This window comes from Triticum urartu, chromosome 7, assembly GCF_003073215.2.
Source record: "Triticum urartu cultivar G1812 chromosome 7, Tu2.1, whole genome shotgun sequence".
Taxonomy (NCBI): Eukaryota; Viridiplantae; Streptophyta; class Magnoliopsida; order Poales; family Poaceae; genus Triticum; species Triticum urartu.
Genome location: NC_053028.1, coordinates 663,344,135 through 663,363,998, shown reverse-complemented (window position 1 = coordinate 663,363,998; position 19,864 = coordinate 663,344,135). Strand labels below are relative to the sequence as shown.

At 43.6% G+C, this 19,864-nt stretch overlaps 1 protein-coding gene across 1 annotated transcript; it reads right to left on the bottom strand.

Moving 5' to 3' along the window:
* Nucleotides 1–800: 800 nt before the first annotated feature.
* On the bottom strand, nucleotides 801–2,241 carry LOC125521657. Its single transcript, XM_048686712.1, has one exon. The coding sequence runs from the start codon at nucleotides 1,890–1,892 to the stop codon at nucleotides 1,296–1,298; it is 597 nt and encodes a 198-aa protein (XP_048542669.1). The 5' UTR covers nucleotides 1,893–2,241; the 3' UTR covers nucleotides 801–1,295.
* Nucleotides 2,242–19,864: the final 17,623 nt, after the last annotated feature.

Sequence of the window (19,864 nt, the reverse complement as noted above, 5' to 3'; positions counted from 1 at the left end):
AAATGCAAAAAAAAGGGTACGTGCTTCTTTTGATCGTCACCAGATCCAGCGCAATTTCGATATCCCATTGTTTGCTCAAATTTGTGTGTAGGATGGATGCAAGTTTTTGTATTGGAAAGGAAATTACATTGATCTATTGATAGCACAAAATTTGATAGATGCTCGTGCACACGTTGCTAGAATAAAGGCTAGAGATGACACTAGATGCGAAGCAACATCGAATTCTTGAGCATCGAAGAGGAAAGAAGTGTGCAAGCTCGAGAAGCCAATAGAGAGAATCAATGATGAAGACATAGAGAAGATATTAATCCAACTAGTGGGAGCAGTTATGAAAGTTGAATATCTTTTGAAGTGTCTAATTGTTGTTCTTGTTTTCTTTGGTTTTGCTCTCGTAGCGAAGAATTGGTGAATTATGTACTCCAATATATCAAAATGTAATTGAATGAAATAAAGAAGCAAAGAAATGTGTTTCGGTGGCCGAAAATGAAATGGAAATGAAAAAATTACTTTGCTATATAGAAGGGATCAGTTAGGTCCGACGAAAACTTAGCAGAGTAAGAATACTCTACTAAGGGTTTATTCCGTCGGATACTCCGCTATTTTTAGAGGATCGGATAGAAATGCCTGAGATTTAACGAAGTCTCAGTCGATGCTATATCGTGAGATCTTATGTTGAGATCCGTACAATTTTTTTCTTATTTTTTACATGTTGTGTCAATTGACTGAGACTTGGTTAAGTTAACTGAGATCTAGCAACACTCCATGTTTATGTCAGTTTAGGAAAGCGGAAAGCCTACAAATACAAATGGCCATGTATGCCTATCATTTATTTTGAGACGGATGGACTATAAGGCAAACTTGTAGCGCATCGACAGTAGAACGGACTTTGACCGTGTGAGGCAGCAAGCTAGCTAGTCACCAAAACAGCTCGTGTATTTTGTACATGCGAGAAACGAGAGAGAGAGAGAGAGAGAGAGAGAGAGAGAGAGAGAGAGAGAGCTGGCTGAGTGGTTGAGCTAAACTTGAGTGCTAGTAGAGTAGTAGTAGTTCCGTGTGTGTTTGACGCACATCTCAGAGGAGCCGAGGGGAGTTGAGTGATTCAACTACAACATATTTTCTGCGCACTCGTCCGCTCGAGAGCCCTTGCTCGTGTGTGGACTTGCTTGCTTCCGCTTCTCTGAAGAACTCCTTCGTCCACTCGCGGTCGCGACAATGGCGCGCAGCAGCAGCATATACACGTGAAGTACTGAAGTACATGAACGAGACAGATGATGTGTGTGCGCGAATTGCGCCTCTCACGTGACTAGCGGCGCGGATGACCCCACGGCGTGCGCCCGCATCTTCTTGGCGGGCGGCGGGCACTGCGGCACGGCCATGAACACGGTGGCCAGGTCGTGCGGCACCGGGTAGAAGAGCCGCTGCTGGAGCGGAGCACGCTTCCTCGTCGGCGCCGGAGCCGACTTCCGCGGCGCCGGCGGGCACACAGTGGCCGGCAACAGCGCACTGTCAGCCGTCGTCGGCGTGGTGAAGCTGTTCTCGTCGCCGGCAGCGGCGCAGCCGTCTCGCGGACTAATTACCCCACCCGTGGCCAGCGGCGTGGCGAAGCCGACGTCGGCGCGGTCGTCTTGCAGCAGTGGCGCGATGGGCAGCATGGCCAGGGAGCCAGTCGCCCTCGGCGTGACGCAGCCGTTGTCGGCGGGAGCGTCGTCGCCGTCGTCCGCACCTCCTGCAGCGGCCGATCGCCCGCCGCTCGCCTTGGGTGTGACGCAGCCGGTGTCGGCAGCGTCATCGTCGACCGCCCCTGGCACTTGGGTGGCCCGGGCGCCGCTCACGGCCGTGTGGATCGGCCGGAGCGCCGCCAATTCAGAGATTTCCGCGGCGTCGAGGCCCATGATAGCTGGTGAGCGCGCAGATCCCACTGCTGCTGCTCTAGATCCTCTCTCGAGGATCCAAGAAATAGTTTATGCGAGAGAGAATTGCCCGAGGTGAGGTGGGGAGCTAGCCAGGCCAGTGGTGTGATGTGACTCTGCTTGCTTGCTTGCTTGTGTGTGGTCTTTTGTAGTAGCTTGAGAAAGGATGGAGGCAGGCGTCGTGGAGGTGATGATGGAGGGTAGCCTGGCTAAATAAGTAAAGGAGAAGCAAGCGTAGCGAGGAACAGAATTATATGCAGGCAACAAGCAAAAGGGCGGGCGCATGTTAAATAGATCATGAGAGAGAGAGAGAGAGAGAGAGAGAGAGAGAGAGAGAGAGAGCGCGAGGGTGGCACAAATGATTGTGGGGGTGGTGAAACTCTTGAACATGAGAGTAAGTAGATCGCATGCAGCCGCCTCCTAAAGCTTCCATCTTCCATCTCTCTCCCTCTCTCTCGTGGATCAGATCAGACGGATGGCGGCAGGCAGGCAGGCAGTAGGGGCCGGAGCATGCATTTTTCACTGCCCCAGGGTTAATTTCTCTGCACCCTGCTCCTGCCCTCTCCACCCCCCATTCCCTCCGTGCAAGATGCAACTACAGTTTGTTTAAGGACGGTGATTAAATATATACTTAATTACTAGCACCGATCAGAGCGGCTCAAGAATGTTGTTCCTACCAACCTACTCCGCCTATAGCTGGATACTACATATACAGGTGGTGCAGAAGGATGTTTACAGCAGCACAGTGAAGTCTGTTAATCTAGCAAGTCTCCGAGGCATGTTCTTCTGTGTTGCTATAGAGTAGCACTAGTACTAGCACTAGGACGATGCATGGATGATCTGTATTTGCTATAGAGTAGCTAGGACGTACAGCAATGGTTAATTGCCGCCATGTGTATTGTTTTGTTAGAGTAGTGAGTAGATGGCGCCCATGATCCCATCAACTTCGCAGAGCTGGATGCTTTATGTACATACACATGCATGGGTCTGTCCTCTTGCCACCGACTAGAAACTATATCTATATTCATCACATTTTCTAGCATAATTAGTACTACTGCAAACAAAATTGAGGATTGGATTAGATTAGAGACCCATTTAAAATAAATGAATGACGATGCACGAATCCAATGTGGAGTTGCAAGAAGAAAAGATAAATGCTGATGCCTTCGTGTGGCCGTGTCGTGCATGGCTCATACCGGGCTGGTCGTGGGCGGATGCTTCCTCCCTCATGCTTCAGGCCTTTGCTGTGGGGGCACTGACCGGTGGGGCCCGCGCCCATGCAAAGTGAGCTGCAAGTGGGACAGGGGGCTAGTAATTTTCGGCGCAGGCTGGGCCGGTCGATCATCCCCACCCATTGTCAGCCGTCAGATGGACCCTCCCTGCGCGCTGCGCTGCCCATCATCCTGCATCCAGTCCCATCGTTTCGTGCTGCCCCGCGTCAATTTCAGAGCCACTGCAACAGGAGAATTTTGTTCGAAGCAAGGTAATCTTTTTCATGTTTCTTTCTTTAATACGTATAACCAGAGGACCTCATCTAATTTCTTGGGGCTAAGTAAGTGGATCACAAAGGTTAGACCAAATAATTCACCTTCAACAATTCTATTTTTCGAGAAAGACCAAGTACTCCCTCCGTTCCTAAATATAAGTCTTTTTAGAGATTGCACTATGGACCACATACAGAGCAAAATGAGTGAATTCATACCCTAAAATATGTCTATATACATCTGTATATAGTTTGTAGTGGAATCTCTAAAAAAGCTTATATTTATGACGGAGGAATACAACGTATACGGTGTGCCTCCACGGACGCTGCACACACATGCTCACACAACGGCAGCCCGGAGCGGCGACCTCATACGCCTCGCTATCAACGTGAAGGTAGCTAGCCTCCCACTAAAACAATATTCAACCTATATAAGACCCTCTAATATTGATCTGATACCATGTGGAAAAATATAGGATGGCTAATGTGTGTTGTATTGATCTGACCCTCGTATGGGGTATATATAGAATACATGACACTAGTAGAAAAAGGGCCTGCAGTCCCGGTTCATAAGGGCCTTTAGTCCCGGTTCTTGAACCAGGACTAAAGGGTCGGTACTAATGCCCTGACCCTTTAGTCCCGGTTCAAACCAGAACCGGGACTAAAGGCCCTCCACGTGGCCGCTGCCTGGAGGTCCACCTTTAGTCCCGGTTGGTAACACCAACTGGTACTAAAGGTAATTTTCTGATTTTTTTGAATTTTTTTATTTTTTTATTTTTTATATTTTTTTATTTTCAAATTTCTGATTTATTTTAACCTCTAATCTTTAATCACCCCTCTCATCAATGCTCAATTTAATCTCTAATCACCCCTCATCATTTCAAATCATCTAACTTTCCGGACGGTCACCCATCCTCCCACTCCCCCAGCCTGAGCACGCTTAACTTCCAGGTTCTATTCTCCCTCGTTTCCAAGTCTGCACTCATTGTTTTCCTAACAATAGTAAGATGTTAATCCTATTAACCCTCAGGATTTTAGCTTGAGCATGAAGTCACACATTTCACTGTTTGAGTTTGAAACTATTGTTTAAAAAACAATAATTATTTAGTAACACTAATATTTCTTGAATAAGTAGTTTGACCATTGTTTGACCACAGTTTGACCATAGTTTGACCAGATTTGACCAAAATTCAAAAAAACTGAAATAATTATTTAATAACACTAATATTCTTGAATAATTATTTAGTAACACTAATACTTCTTGAATAAGTAGTTTGACCATAGTTTGACCAGATTTAATGAAAATTTAAAATGAAACATTTGAGCATAAACTTTTTTCCTTTTGGAATATGAGGATTCTACAAATTTGCAAACAGGCCGTAGGCGGTCTCCATCGGATGTAACTTTTTGAGTAGATGATTTTTCATATAAAAAACTTTTTAATCCGAGTTCGTATGCAAAAGTTATGCCAATTTTACAAATTCCAGAGAGATTTTGTAAATAAAGTCGAAATTCATATTTGTAAATTTTCCCAACAACTAGACCACATATCACATGGGAAACTTATTTTTATTTTATTTTTTTTGACATTTCCATCATTTTCTTTTGTTTTTTCTAAAACTAAAAAGGTGGTCCATGGGGGGGGGGCTAGTTTGAAAATTGAATCTTTAGTACCGGTTCGTGCCATGAACCGGTACTAATGCCTCAAAGGCCATTAGTCCCGGTTGGTGGCACCAACCGGTACTAAAGGTTAGACCTTTAGTCCCGGTTGGTGCCACCAACTGGGACTAATGGGCATCGCACCCTTTAGTCCCGGTTCGTGGCATGAACTGGGACTAAAGGGCCCAGGTGAACCGAGACTAATGCCTTAGCCGCACGAACCGGGACTAATGCACCCATTGGTCCCGGTTCTGGACTGAACCGGGACTAATGGGGTTACCCGGCCTGGACCAAAGCCCCCTTTTTCTACTAGTGTGAGAGGATAGAGACTTGGAGTACAAGACAAGTAATACATGGTTTATGTTGGGGAACGTAGCATAAATTCAAAATTTTCCTACGTGTCACCAAGATCTATCTATGGAGTCATCTAGCAACGAGGGAGGAGTGGATCTACATGCCCTTGTAGATCGCTAAGCGGAAGCGTTCAAGAGAACGGGGTTGATGGAGTCGTACTCGTCGTGATCCAAATCACCGATGATCCTAGTGCCGAACGGACGGCACCTCCGTGTTCAACACACGTACAGCCCGACGATGTCTCCCACGCCTTGATCCAGCAAGGAGAGAGGGAGAGGTTGAGGAAGACTCCATCCAGCAGCAGCACAACGGCGTGGTGGTGGTGGAGGAGTGTGGCAATCCTGCAGGGCTTCGCCAAGCACCGCGGGATATGAGGAGAAAGAGAGGGAGGGCTGCACCAACGAGAGAGATCAAATCGCGTGTATTGGGCAGCCCCTAGGCCTCATATATATAGGGGAAGGGGAGGAGGGTGCGCCCCCTCTAGGGTTCCCACCCCTAGAGGGGCGGCAGCCCTAGATGGGTCTTGGGGTGGCGGCCAAGAGGGGAAGAGGGGGCGCCCCCTAGGGTGGGCCTTTAGGGCCCATCTAAGCCTAGGGTTTCCCCTTCTCCTCCTTTGCTGCGCCTTGGGCCTTGTGGGAGGCGCACCAGCCCACTCAGGGGCTGGTCCCTCACCACTCTTGGCCCACGCAAGCCTCCGGGACTGGTGGCCCCACTTGGTGGACCCCCGGGACCCTCCCGGTGGTCCCGGTACGTTACCGATAAACCCCGAAACTTTTCCGGTGACCAAAACAGGACTTCCCATATATAAATCTTTACCTCCGGACCATTCCGGAACTCCTCGTGACGTCCGGGATCTCATCCGGGACTCCGAACAACATTCGGTAACCACATACAAACTTCCTTTATAACCCTAGCGTCATCGAACCTTAAGTGTGTAGACCCTACGGGTTCGGGAAGCCATGCAGACATGACCGAGACGTTCTCCGGTCACTAACCAACAGCGGGATCTGGATACCCATGTTGGTTCCCACATGTTCCACGATGATCTCATCGGATGAACCACGATGTCAAGGACTTAATCAATCCCGTATACAATTCCCTTTGTCTAGCGGTACGATACTTGCCCGAGATTCGATCGTCGGTATCCTGATACCTTGTTCAATCTCGTTACCGGCAAGTCTCTTTACTCGTTCCATAACACATCATCCCGTGATCAACTCCTTGATCACATTGTGCACATTATGATGATGTCCTACCAAGTGGGCCCAGAGATACCTCTCCGTCACACGGAGTGACAAATCCCAGTCTCGATTCGTACCAACCCAACAGACACTTTCGGAGATACCCGTAGTGTACCTTTATAGCCACCCAGTTACGTTGTGACGTTTGGCACACCCAAAGCACTCCTACGGTATCCGGGAGTTGCACAATCTCATGGTCTAAGGAAATGATACTTGACATTAGAAAAGCTTTAGCATACGAACTACACGATCTGATCTAGTGCTATGCTTAGGATTGGGTCTTGTCCATCACATCATTCTACCAATGATGTGATCCCGTTATCAACGACATCCAATGTCCATGGTCAGGAAACCATAACCATCTATTGATCAACGAGCTAGTCAACTAGAGGCTTACTAGGGACATGGTGTTGTCTATGTATCCACACATGTATCTGAGTTTCCTATCAATACAATTCTAGCATGGATAATAAACGATTATCATGAACAAGGAAATATAATAATAATCAATTTATTATTGCCTCTAGGGCATATTTCCAACAGTCTCCCACTTGCACTAGAGTCAATAATCTAGTTCACATCGCCATGTGATTAACACTCACAGGTCACATCGCCATGTGACCAACACCCAAGAGTTTACTAGAGTCAATAATCTAGTTCACATCACTATGTGATTAACGCTCAATGAGTTCTGGGTTTGATCATGTTGCTTGTGAGAGAGGTTTTAGTCAACGGGTCTACAACATTCAGATCCGTATGTGCTTTACAAATCTCTATGTCATCTCCTAGATGCAGCTACCACATTCTATTTGGAGCTATTCCAAATAACTGTTCTACTTGGAGCTATTCTAAATTGTTGCTCCATTATACGTATCCTGTATCTCTACTCAGAGCTATCCGGATAGGTGTTAAGCTTGCATCGACGTAACCCTTTACGACGAACTCTTTTACCACCTCCATAATCGAGAAAATTCCTTAGTCCACTTGTTACTAAGGATAACTTTGACCGCTGTCCTGTGATCCATTCTTGGATCACTCTTGTACCCCTTGACTGACTCATGGCAAGGCACACTTCAGGTGCGGTACACAGCATAGCATACTGTAGAGCCTATGTCTTAAGCATAGGGGACGACCTTCATCCTTTCTCTCTATTCTGCCGTGGTCGAGCTTTAAGTCTTAACTTCATACCTTACAACTCAGGCAAGAACTCCTTCTTTGACTGATTCATCTTGAACACCTTCAAGATCATGTCAAGGAATGTGCTCATTTGAAAGTACCATTTAAGCATTTTGATCTATCCTTATAGATCTTGATGCTCAATGCTCAAGTAGCTTAATCCAGGCTTTCCATTGAAAAACACTTTCCAAATAACCCTATATGCTTTCCAGAAATTCTACGTCATTTCTGATCAACAATATGTCAACAACATATACTCATCAGAAATTCTATAGTGCTCCCACTCACTTCTTTGGAAATACAAGTTTCTCATAAACTTTGTATACACCCAAAATCTTTGATCATCATCTAAGCATACATTCCAACTCCGAGATGCTTACTCCAGTCCTTAGAAGGATTGCTGGAGCTTTGCATACTTATTAGCATCTTTCAGGATTGACAAAACCTTCCGGTTGTATCACATACAACCTTTCCTCAAAAACATCGAGGAAACAATGTTTTGACATCCTATCTGCAAGATTTCATAAATAATGCAGTAATCGCTAATATAATTCCAACAGACTCTTAGCATCGCTACGAGTGAGAAAGTCTCATCGTAGTCAACTCCTTGAACTTGTCGGGAAACATCTTAACGACAAGTCGAGCTTTCTTAATGGTGACATTTACCATCATTGTCCATCTTCCTTTTAAAATCCATCTGTACTCAACAGCCTTACGACCATCAAGTAGTTCTTCCAAAGTCTACACTTTGTTTTCATACATGGATCCTCTCTCGGATTTTATGGTCTTGAGCCATTTATCGGAATCCAGGCCCACCACCGCTTCTCCATAGCTCATAGGTTCATTGTTGTCTAGCAACATGACTTCCAAGACAGGGTTACGTACCACTTTGAAGTAGTACGCATCCTTGTCGACCTACGAGGTTTGATAGTGACTTGATCCGAAGTCTCATGATCAATATCATAAGCTTCCACTTCAATTGGTGTAGGTGCCACAGGAACAACTCTTTGTGCCCTGCTATACACTAGTTGAAGTGACGGTTCAATAACCTCATCAAGTCTCCACCATCCTCCCACTCAATTCTTTCGAGAGAAACTTTTCCTCGAGAAAGGACCCGATTCTAGAAACAATCCCTTATTGCTTTCGAATCTGAGACAGGAGGTATACCCAACTGTTTTGGGTGTCCTATGAAGATGTATTTATCCGCTTTGGGTTCGAGCTTATCGGCCTGAAACTTTTTCACATAAGCGTCGCAGCCCCAAACTTTTAAGAAATGATAGCTTAGGTTTCTCTAAACCATAGTTCATATGGTGTCATCTCATCGGAATTACGTGGTGCCCTATTTAAAGTGAATGTGGTTGTCTCTAATGCCTAACCCATAAACTATCATGGTAATTCGATAAGAGACATCATGGTATGCATCATATCCAATAGGGTGCAGTTATGATGTTCGGACACACCATCACACTATGGTGTTCCAGGCTGTATTAGTTGTGAAACAATTTCCACAATGTCTTAATTCTGTGCCAAACTCGTAATTCAGATATTCATCTCTATGATCATATCATAGATACTTTATCCTCTTGTCACGACGATCTTTCAACTTCACCCTGAAATTACTTGAACCTTTCAATAATTCAGACTCGTGATTCATCAAGTAAATATACTCAACATCTACTCAAATCATCTGTGAAGTAAGAACATAACGATATCCACTACACGCCTCAGCACTCATTGGACTGCACACATCAAAATGTATTACTTCCAACAAGTTGCTTTCCAGTTCCATTTTACTGAAACCGAGGCTTTCAGTCATCTTGCCCATGTGGTATGATTTGCATGTCTCAAGTGATTCAAAAAATCAAGTGAGTCCAAACGGTCCATTTGCATGGAGTTTCTTCATGCATAAACACCAATAGACATGGTTCGCATGTCTCAAACTTTTCAAAAATGAGTGAGCCCAAAGATCCATCAACATGGAGCTTCTTCATGCGTTTTATACCGATATGACTTAAGTGGCAGTGCCACAAGTAGGTGGTACTATCATTACTATCTTATATCTTTTGGCATGAACATGTGTATCACTACGATCGAGATTCAATAAACTATTCATTTTAGGTGCAAGACCATTGAAGGTATTATTCAAATAAATAGAGTAACTATTATTCTCTTTAAATGAATAACCGTATTGCGATAGTCATAATCCAATCATGTCTATGCTCAACGCAAACACCAAATAACAATTATTCAGGTTTAACACCAATCTCGATGGTAGAGGGAGCGTGCGATCCTTGATCATTCAACATTGGAGATACTTCCAACACATATCGTCAGCTCACCTTTAGCTAGTCTCCATTTATTCCGTAGCTTTTATTTCGAGTTACTAACACTTAGCAACCGAACCGGTATCTAATACCCTGGTGCTACTAGGAGTACTAGTAAAGTACACATCAACACAATGTATATCCAATATACTTCTATCGACCTTGCCAGCCTTCTAATCTACCAAGTATCTAGGGTAATTCTGCTCCAGCGGCTGTTCCCCTTATTACAGAAGCACTTAGTCTCGAGTTTGGGTTCAACCTTGGGTTTCTTCACTAGAGCAGCAGCTGAATTGCCGTTTCATGAAGTATCCCTTCTTGCCCTTGCCCTTCTTGAAACTAGTGGTTTCACCAACCATCAACAATTGATGCTCCTTCTTGATTTCTACTTTCGCGGTGTCAAACATCACAAACATTTCAAGGATCATCATATATGTCCCAGATACATTATAGTTCATCACGAAGCCCTAGCAGCTTGGTGGTAATGACTTCGGAGAAACATCATTATCTCATCTGGAAGATCAACTCCCACTCGATTCAAATTATTGTTGTACTCAGACAATCTGAGCACTAGCTCAACAATTGAGCTTTTCTCCTTAGTATGCAGGCTGAGAGAATCGTCGGAGGTCTTATACCTCTTGACGTGGGCACGAGCCTGAAATCCCAATTTCAGCCCTCAAAACATCTCATATGTTTTGCGACGTTTCAAAAACGTCTTCGGTGCCTCAACTCTAAACCGTTTAACTGAACTATCACGTAGTTATCAAAACGTGTATGTCAGATGTTCGCAACATCCACAGACGACGTTCGAGGTTCAGCACACTGAGCGGTGCATAAAGGACATAAGCCTTCTATGAAGCAATGAGGACAATCCTCAGTTTACGGACCTAGTCCGCATAATTGCTAGTATCAACTTTGAACTAAATTTTCTCTAGGAACATATCTAAACAGTAGAACTGAAGTGCGAGCTATGACATAATTTGCGAAATCCTTTTGACTATGTTCAGGATAAACAAGTTCATCTTATGAACTCCCACTCAGATAGACATCCCTCTAGTCATCTAAGTGATTACATGATCCGAGTCAACTAGGCCGTGTCCGATCATCACGTGAGACGGACTAGTCAACATCGGTGAACATCTTCATGTTGATCGTATCTTCTATATGACTCATGTTCGACCTTTCGGTCTTCTGTGTTCTGAGGCCATGTCTGTACATGCTAGGCTCATCAAGTCAACCTAAGTGTTTCGCGTGTGTAAATCTGGCTTACATCCGTTGTATGTGAACGTAAGAATCTAACACCCGATCATCACGTGGTGCTTCGAAACACGAACTGTCGCAACGGTGCACAGTTAGGGGGAACACTTTCTTGAAATTTTAACGAGGGATCATCTTATTTACTACCGTCGTTCTAAGAAAATAAGATGTATAAACATGATAAACATCACATGCAATCAAATAGTGACATGATATGGCTAATATCATATTGCTCCTTTTGATCTCCATCTTCGGGGCTCTATGATCATCATCGTCACCGGCATGACACCATGATCTCCATCATCATGATCTCTATCATCGTGTCTTCATGAAGTTGTCTCGTCAACTATTACTTCTACTACTATAGCTAACGGTTAGCAATAAAGTAAAGTAATTACATGACATTTATGTTGACACGCAGGTCATAAATAAATTAAGACAACTCCTATGGCTCCTGCCGGTTCTCATACTCATCGACATGCAAGTCGTGATTCCTATTACAAGAACATGATCAATCTCATACATCACATATATCATTCATCACATCCTTTTGGCCATATCACATCACATAGCATACCCTGCAAAAACAAGTTAGACGTCCTCTAATTGTTGTTTGCATGTTTTACGTGGCTGCTATGGGTTTCTAGCAAGAACGTTTCTTACCTACGCAAAAACCACAACGTGATATGCCAATTGCTATTTACCCTTCATAAGGACCCTTTTCATCGAATCTGATCCGACTAAAGTGGGAGAGACAGACACTCGCTAGCCACCTTATGCAACTAGTGCATGTCAGTCGGTGGAACCAGTCTCACGTAAGAGTACGTGTAAGGTCGGTCCGGGCCGCTTCATCCCACGATGCCGCCGAATCAAGATAAGACTAGTAACGGCAAGCATATTGAACAAAATCAACGCCCATAACTACTTTGTGTTCTACTCGTGCATAGAAACTACGCATAGACCTAGCTCATGATGCCACTGTTGGGGAACGTAGCATAAATTCAAAATTTCCTACGTGTCACCAAGATCTATCTATGGAGTCATCTAGCAACGAGGGAGGAGTGGATCTACATACCCTTGTAGATCGCTAAGCGGAAGCGTTCAATAGAACGGGGTTGATGGAGTCGTACTCGTCGTGATCCAAATCACCGATGATCCTAGTGCCGAACGGACGGCACCTCCGCGTTCAACACACGTACAGCCCGACGATGTCTCCCACGCCTTGATCCAGCAAGGAGAGAGGGAGAGGTTGAGGAAGACTCCATCCAGCAGCAGCACAACGGCGTGGTGGTGGTGGAGGAGTGTGGCAATCCTGCAGGGCTTCGCCAAGCACCGCGGGATATGAGGAGAAAGAGAGGGAGGGCTGCACCAACGAGAGAGATCAAATCGCGTGTATTGGGCAACCCCTAGGCCTCATATATATAGGGGAAGGGGAGGAGGGTGCGCCCCCTCTAGGGTTCCCACCCCTAGAGGGGCGGCAGCCCTAGATGGGTCTTGGGGTGGCGGCCAAGAGGGGAAGAGGGGGCGCCCCTTAGGGTGGGCCTTTAGGGCCCATCTAAGCCTAGGGTTTCCCCTTTTCCTCCTTTGCTGCGCCTTGGGCCTTGTGGGAGGCGCACGAGCCCACTCAGGGGCTGGTCCCTCACCACTCTTGGCCCACGCAAGCCTCCGGGACTGGTGGCCCCACTTGGTGGACCCCCGGGACCCTCCCGGTGGTCCCGGTACGTTACCGATAAACCCCGAAACTTTTCTAGTGACCAAAACAGGACTTCCCATATATAAATCTTTACCTCCGGACCATTCCGGAACTCCTCGTGACGTCCGGGATCTCATCCGGGACTCCGAACAACATTCGGTAACCACATACAAACTTCCTTTATAACCCTAGCGTCATCGAACCTTAAGTGTGTAGACCCTACGGGTTCGGGAGACATGCAGACATGACCGAGACGTTCTCCGGTCACTAACCAACAGCGGGATCTGGATACCCATGTTGGTTCCCACATGTTCCACGATGATCTCATCGGATGAACCACGATGTCAAGGACTTAATCAATCCCGTATACAATTCCCTTTGTCTAGCGGTACGATACTTGCCCGAGATTCGATCGTCGGTATCCTGATACCTTGTTCAATCTCGTTACCGGCAAGTCTCTTTACTCGTTCCATAACACATCATCCCGTGATCAACTCCTTGATCACATTGTGCACATTATGATGATGTCCTACCGAGTGGGCCCAGAGATACCTCTCCGTCACACGGAGTGACAAATCCCAGTCTCGATTCGTACCAACCCAACAGACACTTTCGGAGATACCCGTAGTGTACCTTTATAGCCACCCAGTTACGTTGTGACGTTTGGCACACCCAAAGCACTCCTACGGTATCCGGGAGTTGCACAATCTCATGGTCTAAGGAAATGATACTTGACATTAGAAAAGCTTTAGCATACGAACTACACGATCTAGTGCTATGCTTAGGATTGGGTCTTGTCCATCACATCATTCTACCAATGATGTGATCCCGTTATCAAGGACATCCAATGTCCATGGTCAGGAAACCATGACCATCTATTGATCAACGGGCTAGTCAACTAGAGGCTTACTAGGGACATGGTGTTGTCTATGTATCCACACATGTATCTGAGTTTCCTATCAATACAATTCTAGCATGGATAATAAACGATTATCATGAACAAGGAAATATAATAATAATCAATTTATTATTGCCTCTAGGGCATATTTCCAACAGTTTAAACCTATTTGATCCTACTCCTTATCTCTATCTTTAAACCCATATCATATTCTGACAAAATGGAGCGTCAAACCTAGGGGTTGTCCTTGATGGTTTGATGGTACAACTGCCCCCCTAGCGATCCGACCACATACACTTCTCTATTTGGCATAACACATGTTTTGTGAACGTTACTTTGTACACGATAAATAACTAGCAAAAGAGTATGTGCGTTGTAATAGAGGACATACTTTGCCATGGAGCAAACAAGATGTTCACGAATCATAATATTTATCCAATGTGAACGTTCTCCTTGAAGAATTATGTCGCAGGACCATGATACACCCGTTGGATCGGCTGACATCCGGTTCATGTCCGTGAATGGTGTGGATCATATATAGTGCGCGTGGCCAACAATAACAGAAGGGTGATGAGCAATATCTAGGGGGTTGACAGAATCTGGATGAGTAGATGGGTGTGAGTATTTGGAAAATTTCTCGTCGAACGTGATGTTTGCTTATGGTGGTCAGTGTAGATTGAATGATGAAATTCATGATCTATGATGCACGGTTCGACCTCTTCTTTGTTCTAGTGGATTCTCCTTGTTGGTGCAGTTTTGGTGAGGTGAGTTTCAATGTGTTAGGGATAACAACGGTGTCCGGTGGAGCAATAAGCGGCAATTGAGCGCAGAGGCTACCTACCTAGAAAAATACAAGAGAAGAGGAGGCGCGGTTGCTCTTCTATTTATGGGAGGAAGTTAGCCAGGAGTTGTCTTTGGTTAATCTAACATGCCAAAACGTTAGTCAAACCACCTAGGTTGTGTTTGTTCTGGAGAGTTCAGCTAGCCCGAGTTATATGGGTTATCCTGCGTTTTATCCTTGTTTTCATCTTTTTTCGACTCTAGGGGTTTTCCTTGTTCTGGAATGATATGGGTTATCCTAGGGTCTCTCTGTATTGTGGATATAATAATCGGCATGGTTGTGCATATCTACAATACAGAAAAACCCGATCTTTAAAGTTTCCTGTTAACAAAATATGAGAATAGAATAGGAAACAAATATAAAGAGCACGTTTCCTTTATTTACACAAACTTACGTGCAACTAGTTGGCTTGTACATGAACAACATGTTTTCATTATTTATTCAAACGCGTGTGCAGCCAATTGGTGTATGCGTCAAGTTGATTTGGTTGCGTCTGAGCCAAAGTAGAGGTCCAATATTGTTGCGCGCAAGCCATGCCGCGGAGCTTGCGCAAGTCTTAAGATTGACAAAGTCACCACAGATGCCACATAGTCGATGGATATTGCTCTATCGTCTTGGGCACTTTTTTCTTGACTTGAAATACTTTGTTTATGTATTTGGAAAATTTCTCGTCGAACGTGATGTTTGCTTATGGTGGTTAGTGTAGATTGAATGACGAAATTCATGATCTATGATGCACGGTTCGACCTCTTCTTCCTTCTAGTGGATTCTCCTTGTTGGTGCAGTTTTGGTGAGGTGAGTTTCAATGTGTTAGGGATGATAACGGTGTCCGGTTGCGCTATAAGCGGCAATTGAGCGCAGAGGCTACCTACCTAGAAAAATACAAGAGAAGAGGAGGCGTGATTGCTCTTCTATTTATGGGAGGAAGTTAGCCAGGAGTTGTCTTTGGTTAATCTAACATGCCAAAATGTTAGTCAAACCATCTAGGTTGTGTTTGTTCTGGAGAGTTCAGCTATCCCGAGTGATATGGGTTATCCTGCGTTTTATCCTTGTTTTCATCTTTTTTCGACTATAGGGTTTTTCCTTGTTCTGGAGTGATATGGGTTATCCTAGGGTCTTTCTGTATTGTGGATATAATAATCGGCATGGTTGTGCATATCTACAATACAGAAAGACCCGGTCTTTAAAGTTTCCATTAACAAAATATGAGAATAGAATAGGAAACAAATATAAAGAGCACGTTTCCTTTATTTACACGAACTTACGTGCAACTAGTTGGCTTGTACATGAACAACATGTTTTCATTATTTATTCAAACGCGTGTGCAGCCAATTGGTGTATGCTTCAAGTTGATTTGGTTGTGTCTGAGCCAAAGTAGAGGTTCAATATTGTTGCGCGCAAGCCTCGCTGCGGAGCTTGCGCAAGTCTTAAGATTGACGAAGTCACAACAGATGCCATGTAGTCGATGAATATTGCTCTATGGTCTTGGACACTTTTTTCTTGACTTGAAATACTTTGTTTGTGTATTTGGAAAATTTCTCGTCAAACGTGATGTTTGCTTATGGTGGTCAGTGTAGATTGAATGACGAAATTCATGATCTATGATACATGGTTCGACCTCTTCTTCGTTCTAGTGAATTCTCCTTGTTGGTGCAGTTTTGGTGAGGTGAGTTTCAATGTGTTAGGGATGATAACGGTGTCCGGTGGCGCTATAAGCGGCAATTGAGCGTAGAGGCTACCTACCTAGAAAAATACAAGAGAAGATGAGGCGCGATTGCTCTTCTATTTATGGGAGGAAGTTAGCCAGGAGTTGGCTTTGGTTAATCTAACATGCCAAAACGTTAGTCAAACCATCTAGGTTGTGTTTTTTCTGGAGAGTTCAGCTAGCCCGAGTGATTTGGGTTATCCTGCGTTTTATCCTTGTTTTCATCTTTTTTCGACTATAGGGTTTTCCTTGTTCTGGAATGATATGGGTTATCCTAGGGTTTTTCTGTATTATGGATATAATAATCGGCATGGTTATGCATATCTACAATACAAAAAGACCCGGTCTTTAAAGTTTCCAGTTAACAAAATATGAGAATAGAATAGGAAACAAATATAAAGAGCACGTTTCCTTTATTTACACAAACTTACGTGCAACTAGTTGGCCTGTACATGAACAACATGTTTTCATTATTTATTCAAACGCATGTGCAGCCAATTGGTGTATGTGTCAAGTTGATTTGGTTGCGTCTGGGCCAAAGTAGAGGTCCAATATTGTTGCGCGCAAGCCGCGCTGCGGAGCTTGCACAAGTCTTAAGATTGATGAAGTCACCACAAATGTCACATAGTTGATGAATATTGCTCTATCGTCTTGGACACTTTTTTCTTGACTTGAAATACTTTGTTTATGTATTTTGAAAGACAAAAATATAACATCATGCTTTGTTGGAACTCTCAGTTTTAACACCAGAAACTCTTGATTCCTCACATGTCAAGCCGTTCTAGATTTGGGCCCTTTATCCACTAAAGGCGGCTTTGACTATAACTTCGTGGTCGTTTCAGACACATCACCCTTATCAATACAAAATTGCTAGACAAAATATATAGGAAAAATAAAAACAATCCAAAAGGCAAGAAATTGAGGAAAAACATAAATATTATAGTAAATTTAATAAAAATTTAAAGATAAATAAATGTAATACAATCATAAATATTCTGTAAAACCATGGAATTTAGTATGATTCTAGCAAACTGATGGAATTCGGTAAAGCCAACATAGATTTTTTTTCCATTTAAAAAAATAATTTTTAATAACGTTTCTATAATATTTTGGAATTTTGTTACTTCCCCTTTTCGTCCCCAGTTTTTTTTTGTAGATCTTCATTAGAGAAGTTATTATGTTTCGTTATGCTAAAAATCCAATATAATTCCCTTTTATATTTTAAAATCAGTTTTCCTTGATGATCTTCTAACTAGATTTTTAAACTTTGTTTTTTTAGATATCTCTATATTCCCGCCTTTTAGTCAACTTTGTACACAAAATGCTATCACATATGTTTGTGAAACTGTCACCACACCATAACTAAAATTGCATTCAAAATGGCAAAAGACAAAATTTGGATGGTTTTGATACTTGAGGGACATCGTATTTCTACTATTGGAGTTGAGGTACCATTTTTAACTTTGGAAATAGTTGAGGGATCAAAAGTTCACCTGTTCTTTTAATATGGAGATATCAAAAAATTACAAAGAAGTCCCTGCTTGTGGCGCTAGGGACAAACACCTCGCATTATTATGTACATATGAAGCCCTTTGTTCCATTCAAGGTCTAGGTGGCTTAACATGATTCTGGGGAGGATAATCGGCCACGACACAAACTACTTGTTGGAGCCCTCTCGGTTGTGTTCTATCTCCAAAGTTATGTGGATGACTAAGAACCATATTTCCTTTAGAGATATACCGCTAGAGGTAGGCATGCATGTCGTTGAAAAAAAGATTTTGAAGGAACGGTCTTGTTGGTTTGTCTTTAGAAGAGTATCGTTATTTAGAGGTCCACTGGAATTTTCTACTCGCATGTATTAATAAATTACAGAGAGAACTTTACTAATTATATACCTGGCTTGGCAGTAAAACTAATCTTCCTAGGATGAATTGTGGTACACACCCCGGGTGTGTGTATATGTTGTCTTGCAAGTAGAACTTTTTTATATACTTTATTTGTAAGTCCAACATAGTTCATTGTTTATATGTGACCAATATTCTGAAGGGAAACTGACAATTGGTTGTGGGAACATGGAATACAACCGATAAATAGGTCTCCAATTTTTTTCCCGCAACTATACATATAAAGAGTACATAAAAACTCAAGTTTTGTTTCGATGTTGTGCCCAGTGCCATCAGCGTTACATACATCCGTCATAGAATTGATACCTACTAAATCAACCCACAGTCTATCTATAAATCAACCCACGGTCATGGAATTTGGTGGTTTGTCTTGGGACATCCGCTTAATCTATACCTACTAATAAAGAGAATTAATATTCTTTGCCGGCTTAGTATCTCGGAGGTGGTCATAGGGGTACGTTGTGCGCAGTAGCGGTAGCAGGACTCAAGTCTGCGGTACATTGAATTACTTTTGCTCTGAATACCAGCAATATATAGATAATATAGCTACTGTATACACATACATGAAAAAAATTCGTTGTTATTCATTTGAATGACAAGGAAGACCCCCTTGGTAGACGCTCATATACACAAATCTGTGCGTCTATGCGTTTATAAGGATGAAGTGTAGATTTGTGTATATAAGCCATCTATGATTGTACTGCGTTTTAAAAAGACAGCAATAAAACTTGCAAGTAAACTCACGTATTGCGGCGCAGGGACGTAGGGGGAAAATATCTGGTGCACCGGTGCTTGTGGTGCTACCGGTGCACCGAACTTAAGTTGCACGTTTTAAATGCGTGAAAAATTCTGAAAAAAATATAGCACATTCACACAACATTAACGTAGATTGTCATAAAATTTCAAGTAAATATTCGAAGCATAGCTCCTAAAACAAAAATGATAAATTCAACATTGAATAGTACATAACATAAATTGGGCTTCAGATTTGGCCCATTATCACACTGATGTCAATTTTGTCATTTTTGTATCTTAAAAAATATTTCATATTTTGATACGAAATTTTATGAAGACATACATTGTTGTTGTGTCAATGTGCTAGATATTTTTCAGATTTTTTGAAATGTTGCACGGCATCCGGTGCACCGGTAGCACCACAAGTGTGGTGGGTGCACCGGATACGTTCCCGGGACGTAGGGCATGCATGCACCGGCAGCTAGCGCATCACGGTGCGAGGCCGGAGATACGTACCCCCTCGCTCCCCGCCGCGATCGAAGGGAAACGAAGCGTGCGGCGCCATTTTTAGCATGTGCATTCAGCTGGTCACCTACGTACGTAGCCACGTCGGACGGCATTCAAGCTCACCTGCAAAAATTTAATGGACGCCATGCTGCATGCCGTGTTGGGTGAGACACACCACGC